General features: G+C 27.8%; 1 protein-coding gene across 1 annotated transcript; it reads right to left on the bottom strand.

Moving 5' to 3' along the window:
- Positions 1–2,768: 2,768 nt before the first annotated feature.
- Positions 2,769–19,011, bottom strand: LOC145835005 (uncharacterized). Its single transcript, XM_082942535.1, has 4 exons — positions 18,793–19,011; positions 17,507–17,683; positions 7,870–8,005; positions 2,769–3,130 (listed from the first exon to the last, which is right to left on the bottom strand). Exons 1-4 carry the CDS (start codon positions 18,893–18,895, stop codon positions 2,872–2,874), a joined length of 675 nt encoding a protein of 224 aa, XP_082798661.1. The 5' UTR covers positions 18,896–19,011; the 3' UTR covers positions 2,769–2,871.
- Between the last annotated feature and the right edge of the window lie 256 nt (positions 19,012–19,267).

Below are 19,267 nucleotides of genomic sequence, written 5' to 3'. Positions count from 1 at the left end.
AGTGATGTACCGGACCCGAATTCGGATTTTTTTTTTAAATTAAGATCCGGCCCGAACTGGACCCGGATATTTTTTCAATTTAAAATCCGGCCTGATCCGGAACCGGATTCTTAATACTATAAGTTATTTGTAATGTAAGTATTATAAAAACTACTATGTACGATAATGCAATTTTATATAACTATCTACTAACTAAGTATAATTGTGTGAAGCTTATCTTTTATGTGTTATATCTAACTATATAATTTTGAATTTTGAAAAATTATAGTTTAAAAAAATTTTGACTAAAAAATATTAATGTGCTGCTAAAACAATTAAATAATAAAAAAGTTTATGATATGTTATTAAAGTCTAGTTAATATTAACAGTTAAAAATATTAGCTGCTATGTTTGCTAATTTTCTTAACAATATTTATATTTAAATTTTTTTTAAATTGAAAGAACAAAAGAAAAACTTGAAATTGAAAGAACGGTAAAAAAAAATTCAAATTAAAAGAACAATAAAAAACACTAAAATACCTTTTTTGCTAAACTTATAAACTTTCCATGATTTTTGGCAACCAGAATATCACCTAATTTTAGCTAATATCTGGGTTGCCACTCTTTGATTCAAAAAAAAACTAACCTGAGTGATTATAAGCTTTCCTGAGTCAGAATGAGGTTTTGGAAAACCAAAAAAATAATTACTTTAAGCTAATAATCAGTAAAACAGCTAGCCACAAGTTGAACATTTTAAGTAATGCTTACAATTAAGGCTAAAGGGGGTTAAACACTTTTTTTACAAGTTGATCTTATTTAATAAAATACTATCTTAGATACCAGATTCTTTTTATAGCTTTACAAAATTCAAAGTAGTTTTCGAGATATAAGCGGTCAAAGCCGGAAGTTCCATAGCGACCTAATGGAAGGCGCAAGCTAAAAACGCGGAAATGTCCATTTCACTAAAAATCTATTTCCTCCTAGGTTTTATAAGCTAGGTACCTCAAATTTTCAAAAAATATTCCTTAGACAGTTTAAAAGCTTTTGAGTGTTGGAATTTCAAAAAATTGAATTTTACAAATTTAAGGTCTAAAATTCAAAAAAAAGAACACCTTTTTTTGAAAAAGGGAACTTTTTCTCAATATAAAAAAATTTCCTACATTCAAATAATTTAAAATTTAGTAAAGAGTAAGCTGTGAAAGTTTGAATAAGATTGCTTAAAAACTGTAGGAGGAGATAGATTTTAATAATATGTTTAATAATATGCCTTTTTAGTTTGCACCTTCTATAAGGAAGCTATTGAGCTGGCCGGCTTTGACCCCTTGTATCTCGAAAACTACTTTGAATTTTGTTAAGCTGTAAAAAGTATCTGGTAGCTAAGATTAAAATCTATCAAATAAGATTAACTTGTAAAAATCAAGGTGGACCCCCCTATAGCCTTACCAATCTAAAATCAATTGAAATCAAGTTCTTGAACAAAACTAACTAGAAAATCACAAAATTTTGAAAACTGGATCATCTCAAACTCATTGAAAATCTCAAAAGAACTAGCCTGAGTTTTTATAAAATACTAAACTAGCCTGAGGCAGCCTTAGATTTTCAAAAACGCCCAAAATTTTTCAAACTAGCAGGGTTGACACTGTTTAAGTCAAAAACAAACTAGCTAGATTGAGTATAAACTAGCCTGAGTCTAAAATTACTTTAATCTAGTAATCAGTAGAACAGCTAGCCATAAGGTTGTTAATTTGGTAGTATAGTTTTCATTTTTACAACATAGGTAAAGAGTTGCATTTCTGAAATGTTTGTTTCATAGTTTAAATGTAAACAAATGTAGATTAGTCACGTGTACAAAATGAGCCAATCACGGTAGGTGTTTAATTTTCGAACGTATTTTCTGACGAAAATGCCTCTTTTTAATTTACACAGGGTTTGTTATTAAAAAAATACTTTTCTGTATGCTCTTTTTTACTAACTAGATCCGAATCGGCCGGATCTCTGTTAGGATCCGGCCGGACCCGGATCCGGAATTTATTTTTAATTTAGAATCCGGCCGGACCCGGATCCGGACTTTTTTTTCAAATTAGAGTCCGGCCGGAACCGGATCCGGATTTTTTTTTCATATCAAGATCCGGCCGGATCCGGATATCAGACAAAAATGGCAATATCCGGCCGGATCCGGATTTTTTTATATATCAAGATCCGGCCGGATCCGGATATCAGACAAAAATGGCAATGTCCGGCCGGATCCGGACCCGGATAGTGAGTCCGGTACATCACTATTAAATATACATTGATTTTGTTAAGGGATTCTTAAAATTTATATTCTCTTATCAGTGGCGTTTTTTGACTTATTTCCTGTTTCCTGTTCAACCCCTGGAAAACTTGGATAAGCGTAATAAAAAAGCGATTGAATATGGTTTATTTTAAAAAAAGTTTACTTAAAATTTATAACAGTTTGTTAACTTTTGCGATCAAGTTTTTTGTAAGTTGTTTTGACTGAACTTAGGTTTGAAATAGAATTCAGTTCATATTATTTTCATAACAAAAATGATGCAGTTTTATATGGTTTTAAGCAAAAAGCGCTTAAACTAAATTTTTTATTAATGTCCTAGACAAGACTTTAAAAGGTACCCGTAGTGTGCGACTCGATAACCGAAAGGTTTTTTCGTGCACTAGGTCCTAGGTTATTACATAGATTTTTTTCTATATTTCTTAAATACTTTAAACCTATAAGTAAAAAAATACCAAATTAAAAACAACAAAAAAAGTTCTATTTTATATTTCTACGATAAAAATCTAATAACCTGTACTAAATATAACTTTAAATAATGTTTTTTAAAAGCAGCTTAGAAAAATATCTATTTTAAAAACAAAAATTAAACTGTAAGTTAGTTAAAAAATTGGCTCCTCGCAAACAACCCACTCAGTTTTTTTAAAATCATTTTGGGAAAACAAAGTATTGCTCTCTTTATGCAGGGGGTTTCGATATGCTCCAACAAAATTTGCATTTTTCAAAGGATGGTCGGTCCACCATCCTTCTAAATCTTCAGTCACAGGTGATCCATCCGGTCTAGTAAATGACAAGTCATCATTTCTTTTATAACCAAGCATAAAAACTCCAACTTCTGTTGATACATTCTGAAAGGTTAATCTGTAAAAAAAATAACTGGTAGTAAAATAATTACTATTGTACTTAATTTTATTAAAATTAATTTTTATTTAAGTTAAAAAGACCGATTGCTTATGTTAAGTAGAACATCTAAAAGTATACACTTCAAAAATATATAAAAAAAAGTAAACTAGAAAAGTTAAAAAAATTAACGATTTTAAAACTAAAACTTAACATAAGGTTTGATCATACCAATTCTATCATCAGACCACAAGCTTTCGGTAGTAAAATATGTTAACTTGAGCGCTCTCACGGCATACGAAAGTCAAGGTTTATGCTCTTTAGACTTTCGCCGATAATTTCATTGATCGTATTCAATACGAGAGTACCAGCTATCTTGCCTAGTGGACAATGTATTAAAATATTAAATGTTGCACGGCAAAAGATAATGCTGACGTCACAGATAAATACCAGCAAACGGTAGCTTCGTATTTTAATATTAGTAAACCTTTGTAGATTGATGGCTGCAAACTTTTATAACGTGTCCTAATAAAAACGAAGGCTTGTGATCTGATATCGAATTGGTATGATCAAAACTATGCTAAGTTTTAGTTTTAAAGTTTAGGCTTAAGCTCTGTAGACTTTCGCTGTTATTTAGTAAAACTAAAACTGTTTCAAAAGTTTTGCTATTTAAACTATTTTTATAAAAAAAAACTTATTATTAAACAGAAGTATACAATAAATTAAAAGTAGTTAGTTATTTCTTATTCAAAATTAATGATACTAAATTTAAACTCAAATGTAGTGCAATAAATTTTATAAATACAATTTTTATAACCAAGAATTTATTTAGAGAATTTAGTTAAACAAAGTCAAAGTTTCAACAAATTTATACACCTGCTAATAAAAATTAAAGAATATAAAGATAAGACAAAAATAAGAGCGTTTAGTAAGATTATGTTTGTCTGATGAGTTCTAATAAGATTGAAGCAAGGGTTGTAGTATGTCGTGTAAACTGCTATTGATTTATGTGCAATGCAGTTTAGGATTATATAAAAATATTTCAGCTATTTATACGAAAACCAAAGTTAATATCAAAAAATACTTATAGAATTTTCTGAAGTTTCTGTAAAGTAATTTTTTTAACGAATTGTAGACACTATTGGAACAGTATGTGGAAATTTTGAGTCACAGAACTTAAAAAAGCTTCTTAAAAACAACAAAACAAACTTAAGCATTTACAGGCAAAAAAACAAAACAAAGTGTATAAAGTAAATTAACTTTGTTCCATAGATTTTACAACATTTTTTACCTAGTTCTCATGTATCTCAAAACCAGTGAATCAAACATTTGATAAATTCAAACAGATCATTAATGATAATTTTTATTTAAGCTTTAATTAGGCTATATAAATAGGTTAAAAAAAGTACGCCCATATAAAATTCATAAAAAGTAAAAACATTTTACAATTCACTTAAACGGTTACATGACAATTCAAATTCTTAAAAAAATAATTAAAAGACTATATCTCAATAAGTTATATAAATTAAGAAAAAAAAATAAATATGTAGATCCTATTAATATCTACAAGCAATTTTTTTTTTAAATCTAAAATATTTTTTAAAATATTTTAAAATTACTGAAAATAACTATACTTTTTACTTTGTTTAAACCACATCTCAAAAAACATTTAGTGTCTTGCGTAAAGAAAAAAAAATGGCTTGTAGATATTAATATAACCTACATATGTACTTTTTATATTTGAAAAATATACACTGTTTTTTTATTTGTGGCTGTTTTAATTTTTTTAAAGAATTTAAATTGCCGGTGAAACCAGAGGAGGTTGGCATGCCAACTTCCAAGGGTTTGTTTAGGAGGGTAGGAGAGTCAATGGTTGACTCATGGCTAAGAGATCTTTGGCTCTGAATGCGAGCACTCTTAGCCCGAGTTTGAATCCTAGTGTCTGGAAGACACTCTGGATTTGGACTGACCCGTGACATAGTTTAAATTTACTTTAATAAAAATTATTTAATAATATAAAATACAAAGCAGTTGGGATAAATTTATATACTAAAAACTTAATAGTAAACCAATTTGTAACAAAATATAAAAAACTTAAAATGAATAAAGTAGTTAAAATTAGACAAAAATTACAATAAAAAACTCAGGTATGAAAAAATCAATAAAATTTTATAAACTGTTATAAAATTTTATACAATGTTAACAAAATTCAAGAAAATACTTAAATTTGTCTAAAAACAATTTAAGTATCTTGCTTATAAGAAAAGTCAATAAAATTAGTCACTAGCACACAGGAAAACGTGATTCTACTGGAAGACAATAAACTTCACTCCAATTCTTTCCTCAGAACTCAGACTACTCTCTCTAACAATGCCCCAAGCTTACAATAGTCCTTTCCTTGACTGAACTATTGTTATAGCAACAATTTCAAATTTCTTGTACTATAACTTGTCAACATCTCATTTGTTGTTGTTTTTAGCTTTCCCAACAACAAAGTGTTTCCAATTAAAAAATATAAAATTGTAATTAAATAACGTATCGTTACATTACCTTTCCTCTCTTTTTTTTTTTTCAGTATTGTTCTCAAAACAGTAAAATATATAAAAACACGCTAGTAAAGATGTGCAGTAACATCCCGCTTTCCTTCCTCACTCTCTTCAAGGAAAGAAAAGAATACATAGGTAACAAAAAACAAAATATGTATAAATAACGTCATACTAAGATTATCGACAAAATAAATAAACTAAAAATAACAATCATGGCGAGAAAACCCATAAAATCAAATACAGTTACACATAACACTACGGTCATGTAAAATATCAAACTTCTGAACATAAATCAATAAATTCCATAGAACAGCAATTAATAAAGTTTTCATTTTTTGTTGTGTTTTAGGAAATTTTTTCAATGTTTACAGTTGTTGTTAAATTTGCTTGGTTACTGTAAGTTACACAAGCAAGATTTCATTATTTATTTAAACTTCCCAACACAATAAAAGCAAACAGAAAATTGGTTTTTTTATAAAATAAAATGTTAAATAAATCTTTATTTTTGATATGTTTTTTTTTTTTTTGTGTGTTAATAAAATAATCTTAAAGCCAAAATTTAAGATTTTGTTTCAAAAATTGTCATAAATTTAACAAGCAATAATTGTATTTAATAGTTCAACTTAGATACAAAAAAGTAAGAATAAATAAAATAAAAGTAAAAAAAATCTTATTATCTTGATATAAGTTAGTTTATATTTAGATAAACAAATCAACTCAAAAACAAAGCACATTTAAAACACAGAATTTTTTTTTATCCCAAATTACATATAACTTGTTTAACATTTTTTAAAACAATTATAAGGATAAAATAGCTCAAAAAGAAATATTAATAATATTGGATATTAAATAAAAAATAATAATTATTACAGTCCAAACCCAAAATAATCCACCATACCATTGAACATGTCCTACTCCTCTGAACTATGGGTCTCTACATAATTAACAGGCCCATGTGGCCTTAAATTATAACTATTAATACCTTCCAATTCATCAGTAAGATTTAACGGACCAACATAAGCCTTAGTATTTCTAATTGATACTTTCACAACCTGGGAATTTTTTATTATGTACAAAGAATGTTCTGTTGATTTATTTCTTACCACTTTGTATGGTCCTTCATACAACTTATCTAATTTCTTTCTGTTATTTTTTTTTAACCAAATAAATCTACAATTAAAAAGGCCTGGCTGATAAAAAGGTGCATCATTTTTAGTTTTTCTGAACTTGCGGCTGATATCTGCCATGGAATTTACAAAGACCGCACATTCAAAAGGAGATGGTCTGGTGATTTGATGAATTTCATCAACTTCATCAAAAAGGAGTCGGCCACTTAAATTTAAAGAGCATCCAAATGCATACTGGGCCGGGGTGTAAGGGGAACCTTCAATAAATGAGTTGTTAATGGTGCAAGTAATTAATGGGAGGTGAAGAGCCCAATTAAGTTTTACAATTTATTACACAATTTAGTATATACAAAGTAAAAACACACTATAAAGAATACATAAACATAATAGTTGATTAAATAATACCCAGCTTAAAAGGAGTTAGCAGGTGGCTTTGGCTCACCATTCTACCAAAAGCAACGTTTATTTAAAGTTATCATATTTAAGCATTAAGAATTTTTTTTTTTTTTGCAATCTCTTCACTTATATAATTAAGAAAGCAGTGAAGCATGCAATACTGCTACAATATGTCAACTACCACTGTTTTCTTGCTGTGATAGAACTGCTACTGCAACCAAAGCTGGCCTCAACTTTCCTGTCAATGACTAAGAACAAAAACTGAAGATAGGTCGTTAATAACAACCGATTCCAAATTTAACTGTTATACAACTTGTAAACATCTTATTTGTTAAAATAAAAGCTTTCTTTAGCAACGAAATGTTTTAAATTCGAAAACGGAACAATTAATGCCTCAATGCATTTTCACTTCATGTTCATCTTATACTAGAATGAAAATTTGTGTATAAGTACATTTCTCAAAGAAAACATCGGCAAAATTCCACAAAGCCTAGACTTTCTTATGCCGTGGGACAAGCTCAAGTTAACATAAAGGTTTGATCATAAGATCAAAACCCGGGTCTCAGTCTACCGAAGGCTTGTAGTCTGATGATCGAAATTGGTATGATCATACCTTTATGTTTAAAAAAAGTATATTTCTGTACACTTTTTAAAATTAAATACTGAGTAGTATTTCATAATTAAAACTTACTTTCTCTGCTCTTTAGTTTCGTAACCATGGTTAGCGAGACTTCCTAACTGATAAGTTTTTTCACATACGTTTTGTGCGGCTATATAAGAGTTGTTAGTTCCAATATTTAATGCATGATATTTGTAGTATGACGGCTCTAGAAACGTTTCTTATACATTTAATAAACAGTTTTATTTATACCTTTTGTTTTTAGATTTAAGTTCAATAGGTTTTCGTATTTATAAGGTATTAAAAAAAAAGTTTGCTTTTAGTTTATTATTGAATAGTTTGGTTTTGGTACTGGTTTTAACTAAAAAATTTAAACATAAGTCACTCATTTAAAAAAGGTTTATTAATTAATTTCGTTTAGCTCACCATCAAACTTGCTAAAAACTGATAATATTATAGTGTAAATTTAATATAAACAGTAATTTTGAAATACCTAGCTAAAAGGGAACGGGTCAAAATTGCGCGAAGACAAAATTGCATGAGGTTACTAATTTGCACGTGAGGACTAAATTGCACGAGAACAAAATTGCACGAAGATACTTTTGCACGAAAACTAGTTTGCACGCGGGCACAAAATTGCACGAGGCGACAAAATTGCACGAAGACTATTTTGCACGGAAGCTCAATTTTGCACGAGTTACAATTTTGCACGGAATCTCAATTTTGCACGACAGACAGTTTTGCACGGAGGGTCAATTTTGCACAAAAAAATACTAACTTAAAATAACTAAATAAACAATATATTAGAACCTTTATATTAAAAAAAAAGCATGTATTAGCGTAGTTAATTTTTATTTAATTAGGTTTATGTTAATTTTTTTTTCGTTAAATTTATTTAGCTTTTTTTTTTTAATGAAACTAAATTATTGTGATTTAAAACTAATATAAATTTTAAAAGTCTTTAATATCAATAAAACAAGAACTTTATTTTAATAAAAACATAAAGAATAAACATGTATTGATGTAAACTTAAATTAAAACAAAATTAAACTAAAAAATAAATAAATAACATTTACATGGGTAGGTGTTAAATAGTGAGAATTGCACGAAGATACTTTTGCACAGAAAAAAACGAGCATGCAAAATAGTGAGACAACTAAAGAAATTTAAAAAGGAGAATTTCTGTCTGATGAAATTTTTATTGTGCATTGTACAGAAAGTTCTGTTATGGCTGTGTACTTCCATAAATTATACTTAAAATTATTATTTTTTGTTTTATATAAAACTTTTAAACATAATTTATATTATTTCAAACAGTATAAACAAGACTCAATATTTAGAACAAAATATATTTTATGCTTCTTTCATCAGTTGTATACTAAGCAATAAAAATAAAGTTTTAAATCTAACTTATATAGTGGAAATGCAATCAACGTAATTAATAATAATAAAGCAAAGAGTAATTAACAACACATAAGTACTTCTAATTACAATGCAACTAAAAAATAATAAAACAGAGCAACAACTTATAAAACAGTTTAAGAAAACAACGAAACAGTATAATCAAAATCTTTGTAATCGATATCTGCCCTGCGTTGTGATAATAGTTAATAAGTTTACAAAATAACTAGTTGTAAACACTGACAAGTTTAAATTTATTAAAGCACTATGACGTTTGCTTAACGACGAATTTTTAATACAAAATGCTATTCTTGTTGTAGCAACGGGCAGTTTATTGATGAACTCTGGTTGATCACATCTCATTGAATTGGAACTCTGAGTGGATTGCAGTTGAGTGTTTAAACTTTTGTAAATTTGTTGCTTTAAAAGAAGTACCAAATTATAGATTAAACTTTGTTGCTTATTAAAGAAATTATTGAATTATTCTTTAGCTTTATCAACTTTTTGTATAATTTTACTTGAGTTAATACGTATTTTTTAAATCACATTTGTTATTAAATATTGTTAATTAAACTGTGCTGTGTAATTTATAACCGGTTGTTTTTAATTTAAGCTACTATTTAAGTGATTACTATACCATTAGAATGATTAAGACTAAGAAGGGCTATTTAAGTGATTACTATACCATTGAAGTCAGCAGATACTGATGGCTCAGTATCTGCAAGACCCGTTAACTTATTTTTTTGTCTTAAGCCCTTCTTAGTCTTAATCATTCTAATGGTATAGTAATCACTTAAATAGTAGCTTAAATTAAAAACAACCGGTTATAAATTACACAGCACAGTTTAATTAACAATATTTAATAACAAATGTGATTTAAAAAATACGTATTAACTCAAGTAAAATTATACAAAAAGTTGATAAAGCTAAAGAATAATTCAATAATTTCTTTAATAAGCAACAAAGTTTAATCTATAATTTGGTACTTCTTTTAAAGCAACAAATTTACAAAAGTTTAAACACTCAACTGCAATCCACTCAGAGTTCCAATTCAATGAGATGTGATCAACCAGAGTTCATCAATAAACTGCCCGTTGCTACAACAAGAATAGCATTTTGTATTAAAAATTCGTCGTTAAGCAAACGTCATAGTGCTTTAATAAATTTAAACTTGTCAGTGTTTACAACTAGTTATTTTGTAAACTTATTAACTATTATCACAACGCAGGGCAGATATCGATTACATCTTTATGTTTACACAACTTAGGTTTTCTTAATAAAATACAAATAGCCTCAAGTTTAATTAAATCCGAAATGTGAAAACAATTTTTAACAATTTTAAATCTTTTTATTACAAGCACAATCAAGGTTATTTACTAAGTGTTCAGAAATAGCAGATCTTTTTGAAGCATTTATTACTCTAATAGATTTAATTTTCTCATTACTCTTACAAAATTCATCAATACTTTTTGGAATATGTTCTTTTATTCTTATGCCAAATTGTCTTGAGGTCATCCCGACATAACTAGCTTCACAGAAGCAGTTAAACTGGTAAACTACCATACTTTGTTTAAGTTCTGCTATTGGATCTTTTCCTCCAGGTCTGAACATTGGTTTCGATATAAAAATAACAATCGGCTTGGCCGAATGATACGTCCTACTTACTAATTTACAAATCTCTCTTTCTAACACTCCTGAGTTCTTATTGACATAAGGCAATACTAAAGGAATCAAGCATTTCTCCGGCCCTACTGGCTTTACTTTGTTCAAACTATTAAGATGTAAATTTATAGTTTTATTAACAAGTTCTTGTGGATAACCATTTTTATTTAATATCAATTTTATCTGTTTTATTTCATCATCAAATAATTCTCTTGAACAGATCTTATGTGCTCGATGGCAAAGCGTTCTTATTAAATTTGTTTTTTTCTTCATGCTACAGAAAGAATGGAAGTTTAAGTAGTTACCAGTGAAAGTTTTCTTTCTAAAAACGGTTGTCAAAAATTGATTCTTGTGTCGTTTCACCGAAACATCAAGAAAAGCTAATTCATCACTGTTTTCCTTTTCTGAAGTAAATTTTATTGAAGAATGTGTTTTGTTCAACACATTAAAAAGTTCATCTATCTCTTTCTCATCTTTTCCTAGTACAAAACAATCGTCGACATATCTATAATAAGTTACTTTGTATTTAGAGACCACCTTTCTTTCTATAAAGCCCATAAATATTTTTGACAAAGTTGGCCGTAACGGGGAGTCCATGGCTATTCCATCATGTTGGGAATACATTTGTGAATTAAATGTAAATTGTACACCACTAGTGGATAACTTTAAAAGTTCACGAAAATTGTTTTTGCTTATTCTGGGTGTCTCAAGTCTATACAAAGTGTCAACACAAATATCCAATACTTCATCTAGCGGTACATTTGTGAATAAGCTTTTGACATCAAAGGATGCCATGAAAGTGTTATTTGAACTAATCTTTTTTATTTGATCAGCAAAAGAAAATGAGTCTTTTAGCATATAAGAAGAGAAATGTTCCAATACCGGATAAAGTTGGTCATTAAGAAATCTTGCTAACTTATGTTGAGCAGAGTTCACCATGGATAGGATTGGTCTTAAAGGAGCATCTTTCTTATGTATCTTTGGTAAGCCATACAATCTTGGAGTAATGGAACCAACAGATTTGATCGAATTATAGATGTCTTCATTAATTTCTTTGGTAAAAAGTAGATTTTTAAGAATTTTAACAATTTCATTCTCAACTTTGTTAATATTATCAAACTTATTTGCTGGACCGAGAAATGTAAATTTGGTTGTGTCCTCAATAATCTCAAGCATTTTACTTATATAATCTGTTTTATCCAAAACTACACAACCATTACCTTTGTCAGGTTTAGAAATTATCACAGAATCATCCTTTTTCAAGTTTTTAATTACATTTTTTATCTCAGATATATTTAATAAATCACTTTTATCTGGCTTAAGCTTGCAATAATTATGTGCTAATGCAGTAAGGTTAACCTTCGTTGCTATTTCTTCTAAATTTGATAGAGGTTTCAGTTTACTAAGCTGTTTGTAGAACTTTTCAAAACCCAAGAAAACTGATTCTTTGTCAGGTTGTCCTGTCGGTAGGGAGAAATTAAGGCCTAAACTCAAGGCAAAACTTTCTTCTTTAGATAATTCTTATTTAGATAAATTAAATACGCTACACTTGGCAAGTTTTCCATATTTTAAAGCTATCAGTTTTTGTAGTTTGTTTTGGTTTTGTATGCTTAACTTATTCTTGTTTTTAGTGGTCACAGAGTTTATATATTCCAAAAAATTCTTAAAGTCCTCAGATTTAATTTTATTTTTCAGGCTATTTGTCATAAGTTCAATTTCAGAGTTTAAATACTTCACAATTTTCTCTATTTTCACAATTTCACATTTCAAAAACAATTTTTCAACTTTACTAGACATTTTTAATTTCGAACTTCTTATTCTAAATAAGATCCACTAAGGTAATACAAACTTAAGGCTACATTGCTTCAGCATTTCTATACATAAACTTTTCTTAGTAATTTTGCAATGAGTCATTATAAGCTTATTACGGAGCTTAACAACATGCATGTCATAATTCTTCTTTAGATAATTAAACATTATTTGACATTAAAATAAATTCTTTCAAACAGTATAAATAAGAATTTTCTTTTGCTGATCAAATAAAAAAATTAGTATAAATAACACTTTCATGGCATCCTTAGATGTCAAAAGCTTATTCACAAATGTACCGCTAGATGAAGTATTGGATATTTGTGTTGACACTTTGTATAGACTTGAGACACCCAGAATAAGCAAAAACAATTTTCGTGAACTTTTAAAGTTATCCACTAGTGGTGTACAATTTACATTTAATTCACAAATGTATTCCCAACATGATGGAATAGCCATGGACTCCCCGTTAGGGCCAACTTTGTCAAAAATATTTATGGGCTTTATAGAAAGAAAGGTGGTCTCTAAATACAAAGTAACTTATTATAGATATGTCGACGATTGTTTTGTACTAGGAAAAGATGAGAAAGAGATAGATGAACTTTTTAATGTGTTGAACAAAACACATTCTTCAATAAAATTTACTTCAGAAAAGGAAAACAGTGATGAATTAGCTTTTCTTGATGTTTCGGTGAAACGACACAAGAATCAATTTTTGACAACCGTTTTTAGAAAGAAAACTTTCACTGGTAACTACTTAAACTTCCATTCTTTCTGTAGCATGAAGAAAAAAACAAATTTAATAAGAACGCTTTGCCATCGAGCACATAAGATCTGTTCAAGAGAATTAATTGATGATGAAATAAAACAGATAAAATTGATATTAAATAAAAATGGTTATCCACAAGAACTTGTTAATAAAACTATAAATTTACATCTTAATAGTTTGAACAAAGTAAAGCCAGTAGGGCCGGAGAAATGCTTGATTCCTTTAGTATTGCCTTATGTCAATAAGAACTCAGGAGTGTTAGAAAGAGAGATTTGTAAATTAGTAAGTAGGTCGTATCATTCGGCCAAGCCGATTGTTATTTTTATATCGAAACCAATGTTCAGACCTGGAGGAAAAGATCCAATAGCAGAACTTAAACAAAGTATGGTAGTTTACCAGTTTAACTGCTTCTGTGAAGCTAGTTATGTCGGGATGACCTCAAGACAATTTGGCATAAGAATAAAAGAACATATTCCAAAAAGTATTGATGAATTTTGTAAGAGTAATGAGAAAATTAAATCTATTAGAGTAATAAATGCTTCAAAAAGATCTGCTATTTCTGAACACTTAGTAAATAACCTTGATTGTGCTTGTAATAAAAAGATTTAAAATTGTTAAAAATTGTTTTCACATTTCGGATTTAATTAAACTTGAGGCTATTTGTATTTTATTAAGAAAACCTAAGTTGTGTAAACATAAAGATTTTGATTATACTGTTTCGTTGTTTTCTTAAACTGTTTTATAAGTTGTTGCTCTGTTTTATTATTTTTTAGTTGCATTGTAATTAAAAGTACTTATGTGTTGTTAATTACTCTTTGCTTTATTATTATTAATTACGTTGATTGCATTTCCACTATATAAGTTAGATTTAAAACTTTATTTTTATTGCTTAGTATACAACTGATGAAAGAAGCATAAAATACATTTTGTTCTAAATATTGAGTCTTGTTTATACTGTTTGAAAGAATTTATTATAATGTCAAATAATGCATAATTTATATATCATTATTTTCTATTTGTCTAAACTTTATCTTAGTTGCATCACTGTTTGCACGCGTTTTTCTCTAATTAGCTCTTAAATTTATCCTGCTCTATTTTTTCTCTTTATTTAACCCAGACTTGCGATAAAACACTGTCAGAAGCAATTTTCTTCTTTCTTTTTTAAAAGAAAAAGGAGATAAAAGCTTTTGACTAAAATGTAGCAAACAAAATAATACAACAGCTACAATTAGTTAGTTTCTATTTTTAACAAAAAAAATTATTAATTAAACAAAACTCTTTTTGGTAATTATATTTCAATAACGGTTAGAATCAAATTTTATAATATAGTTTTTATTTTATTTATAAAATTTTCTTTCGATTGATTTTTGTTTATTACTTAATTTGTTCATTTTGAATATTTTAATTATTATTACTTCTTTTAAACTTATTTAATTATCTATTTCATTTATTTTGACTTTTTTTATAAATTTTATTAATTTTTTTTTGGACTTTTATTTAATGTATTTATCATTCAATTTATCAGTTTTTTATTTTTATCAATCTTATTTATTTTTTGATTTTTCTGAAATTTAATTATTATTTAGTTATTTGATTTTTTAAATTCTGACTTTTTTATTGTTTATTTAAATCTATTTAACATTTAATTTATTTATTATAATATATCTTTTTTAGTTAATCTTATTTTTTACCATTGTTTGATTTGTTACTTTTTACTTAATATTTATTTATAATTTTTTATAATTTTTAATTGATTTGTTACTTTTTACTTAAAATTTTTTACTTAATCTTTTTTTTTTAACTTTTTTTACTATTTAGTTAATAAGTTTTACAATTCAGATTTTTTTATTTTATTTAAATATATTAATATTTTTTTCGTATTTTTCTTTTATTTAGTTATAATTTTTTTTAATTCTGGTTTTTTTATTTTATTAAATATTATATAAATTTTTTAGTGCAAAATATTATTCTCGTGCAATTTTGTCCCCTCGTGCAAAAATATCTACGCGCAATTTCGACCCGTCCCTGGGAAGGAAACAAAACCCGTGCAAAATTGACCCTACGTGCTAAATTGTCACTCGTGCAAAAATGACCCTTCGTGCAAAAGTGTCTGCGTGCAAAATTGTCTGCTCGTGCAAAAATATACCCTCGTGCAAAAATGTCTTCATGCAAAAGTGAACCTTCGTGAAATTTTGTCTAAGTGCAATTTTATCTTCGTGCAATTTTGTCCCCTCGTGCAATTTTGTCCGCTCGCGCAATTTAGACAGCTACCCAGCTAAAAGTTGTTACGTCATAAAGCATAAAAGTCTGTTTAAAATGTATAAATTAGAGTTGAATTATACTTGTGAATTTGAATTTGTTTGTAAAACAAAACTGTTAAAACAAAAACATTTAAGATAGAAATTTTACCTGAAACAAAATTAAATAAAAAGTACATTACAAAAATACAAACATAAACGACAACAATAATACTAAAAACACGCTATTTATAAAGTTTCAAATTGTATTAATCTCTTTGTTTGCAAATTTTTGGCTTACGATTCTAATAAACAAAGATTCTAGAACTGAGAGATGGTAAGTGTTTCTCGCTCTAGATAGAATTTTGAACATACTACCCAGGTAGTTCTCAGTGTAACAATTGATAGTGTTTTAGCAGTTGAAAGTGGCTTTCTCTCTTTCTTTTCTCTCATTATTTAGCTTAAAAGAGCTATAGCCACGCTCGAAGGCGGCTTAGATTTTAGTGACTTTAATCGATTACGCTTCTATTGCTTGCAAAGTGTTGATTTCCTATCGTTACACTTTGTAACGATGGCGACTGTTTTTAAATAGACTTTGGAGTTAAAGTAGTTTATTTGTGCAATTTGTTGTATTTTGTCTGTCGTACTTTATTAATTTGTAAATACACGTTTGTTTCTGAGACTCGATTTCTATATATAAGTATTTAAGCACTCTAACAACCTTACTACTTAATTAGGCTGAGTTTAAATGATAGCTAAGTCAATTCTAAAAATTAGCTTAAGCAACCGTCATCGATATTGTTATAACGCGTTAAGTCAGTTAATTGCCAGGTCTTTTTAGCTTTTTCGTGCATGCTGCTCTCGCCTGACGTGGAAACATTGAGATGTTCGACCCACGTAGTCATTTCCGCAATGACATTTAAGTATGTATACTACATTATTTAAATCATGGATATGTGTGGCATCTTTCACAACTCCGTTAAGCGGGCGGTTGGTGTTGTACACAACACAGACAGTGTTATTGAGTTTTCAACCAAATAAGAAAGGTGGAGGTAGACTGAAAGGATATGGGCCAGAATTCACTTTTTAGACATTAACATTACTAGAAACAGCAACAACACCTTTTCTACTTCTGTGTACAGAAAAAAAAAAACTAGTCCACTTTACAATTCCTGGAATTCGTTTTGCCGCACCAAGCAAAAATTGAATATCAATGTAAGCAACAGAGCTATTGAAACTTGCACGGCCGACTGTTCGGATCTAGAACTTGACAACATTTACAAAATTTTTCTCTCATTAAGTTACCCCGAAACAGTCATCAAGAAGACAATTAAGGTAACTCAGTCCAAAATGAACTGCTTACCCTCTTTCGGCCCACATCCTTGCCCAGTCTACCTCCGCCTTTCTCAAATGGGTGAAAACTTAATAAGACTGGCTAAGCAAACTTCATTAGTTGTAAAATCCACCTTTAACAGCATTTCGCTACGTGTTGTGTTTGAGGTTTGTTTCAGGTAAAATTTCTACTATCTTAAATATTTTTGTTTTAACAGTTTTGTTTTAAAAACAAATTTAAATTCACAAGTATAATTAAACTCTAATTGAAACATTTTAAAAAGACTTTTATGCTCTATTACAAAACAATTTGTATCTAGGTATTTCAAAACTACTGTTTACTACTAAATTTACACTATAATATTATCAGTTTTTAGCAAGTTTATTCTGATGAAGAGCTAAACGAAGTTAATTAATAAACCTTTTTTAAATGAGTAACTTATGTTTAATTTTTTAGCTTATTATTAATTTAGAATACATTATGTATCAAATAGCTTACTTTTGCAAGATATTTTGGAAACATTGAGCCTTCCATCAACGCATTTTGTAGTGTTACTCTTCAAATTAAAATACCCTTCTTTGCAGTAAAAATTTACATGATCTCCGCTCAAAACAATATTTCCAAAGTCTGGATTTGATGTTGTTCCGTCCAGAGATGGTACTGTACAACCTGTAACTGTTATATCACACAAAGTTTTAATAAATAGTTGTGAACTATAGTTTATGATTAAGAAAGAAGAAGTAAAAACAGTATTTGAAAAATTTATAAAAGACGAAATCACAGGCACATAAGCATTTTTTAAAACAGAAAACTAACTTGTTTACAAATTAATTATTGATTAACAAAACAAGGAAATATTTCTTCTAAAATTGATTATTTATATAGAGACGTTTGAGTTTTCAACTTGATTCTCTGAGAAAAATAATTCAAAAAAAAAATTACAAAAATTGATAAAAATTTACATCTAATCAAAAAGTGCGTCCCTAAAATTTTAATAAATTGTCTTAAATTTTGCAAAATCTGTTCTTGTGATAGTTGTAACAAGTAGAATAATTTTCACCTTAATACTTCAAGGTCACTTTTTTGGGTCCAATATAGTTTACATTAGGATTTTTTTCATAAAATCAAAGATCACCTTTGTGCTAAACAAGCTAAATATTTGCACGAGTTGTTTTCGTGACACTTGCCAAAAAAGAATCTAGCTTAAAAATCAAAAGTAGCATTTTTATAAGGACTTTAATGTATACTAAGTTATAGGTATAACCTAAACATATCAAACATTAATTAGTGAAAATAAAACCTATTGTAAAACTATATTGGACCCAAAAAATGACCTTAAAGTATTTAGGTTATAAAATACTAATTTAAGTGTTCAATCTTTTACGATATAGCTAATATTTTAGTCACATTTGGATAATCAACTCTTATAAAGTGTAATAATATATTTGGATCTTTAATTTTATAAACTTATATTCTTAGTTTACAGAATACAGCATATTAAGAGATAACCGTTTAGTTTTACAAAGAAAGTTCGTTTATAAGACTAATTTTACTCTTTTATAGAAATTACAAGTGATAATTAATTTTAAAGTAATTTTTTGCTTAAAGTTTTAACTTATTTATATGTATATTTTACTAACATTTTAAGCTAAGTAGTTTTTTTTTTAATCGTTTTATAAACAAATTAGGTTTATTTTAAAATTAATTGAAATTAATTAAATGAAACTAATATTTATTAAAAATAAATTCAACATGAAAAAAATACAAATAACAAATTTTATTACCACTAAAACTAATCACTCCGATTCCAAATAAAATTCCAACAACTATTGCTGCTATTCCAAATACTGTTCCAATAATAGTTAAAACTAGTTTATATTTTGGCATACTTATAAATTAAAATTGTATGAATTTTTCTTCTTATTGTGTAAAACCTTATCAAAAACAGTTATTACTTAATTAAACTTTATTCATTAAACTGTTTTGTTACTAAAGTATTTTTTAATTACATATACAACTTAGTTTACGCAGTAAAAATATGACATATAACTAATTAGTTTTACTCACTTATCACGTGTATTTAAGTAAAACATCAATTCTCTAAACCATCAAAAGGAAACAAACGTCATTTATTACAAAACAAAAGATTTACTTAGTTAAAAGCCATCTTTTTTGTTGAGATATATACTTTTGTTAGTCAAATAAAAAATAACCTTTTAAATATTTATACATAAAATTGTTTTCACTCTTATATTTAAC

The sequence above is a fragment of the Thalia democratica genome, chromosome 4 (assembly GCF_965202585.1).
Source record: "Thalia democratica chromosome 4, ktThaDemo2.hap1.1, whole genome shotgun sequence".
Classification (NCBI taxonomy): Eukaryota; Metazoa; Chordata; class Thaliacea; order Salpida; family Salpidae; genus Thalia; species Thalia democratica.
This window is presented reverse-complemented; position numbering and strand designations above follow the sequence as displayed.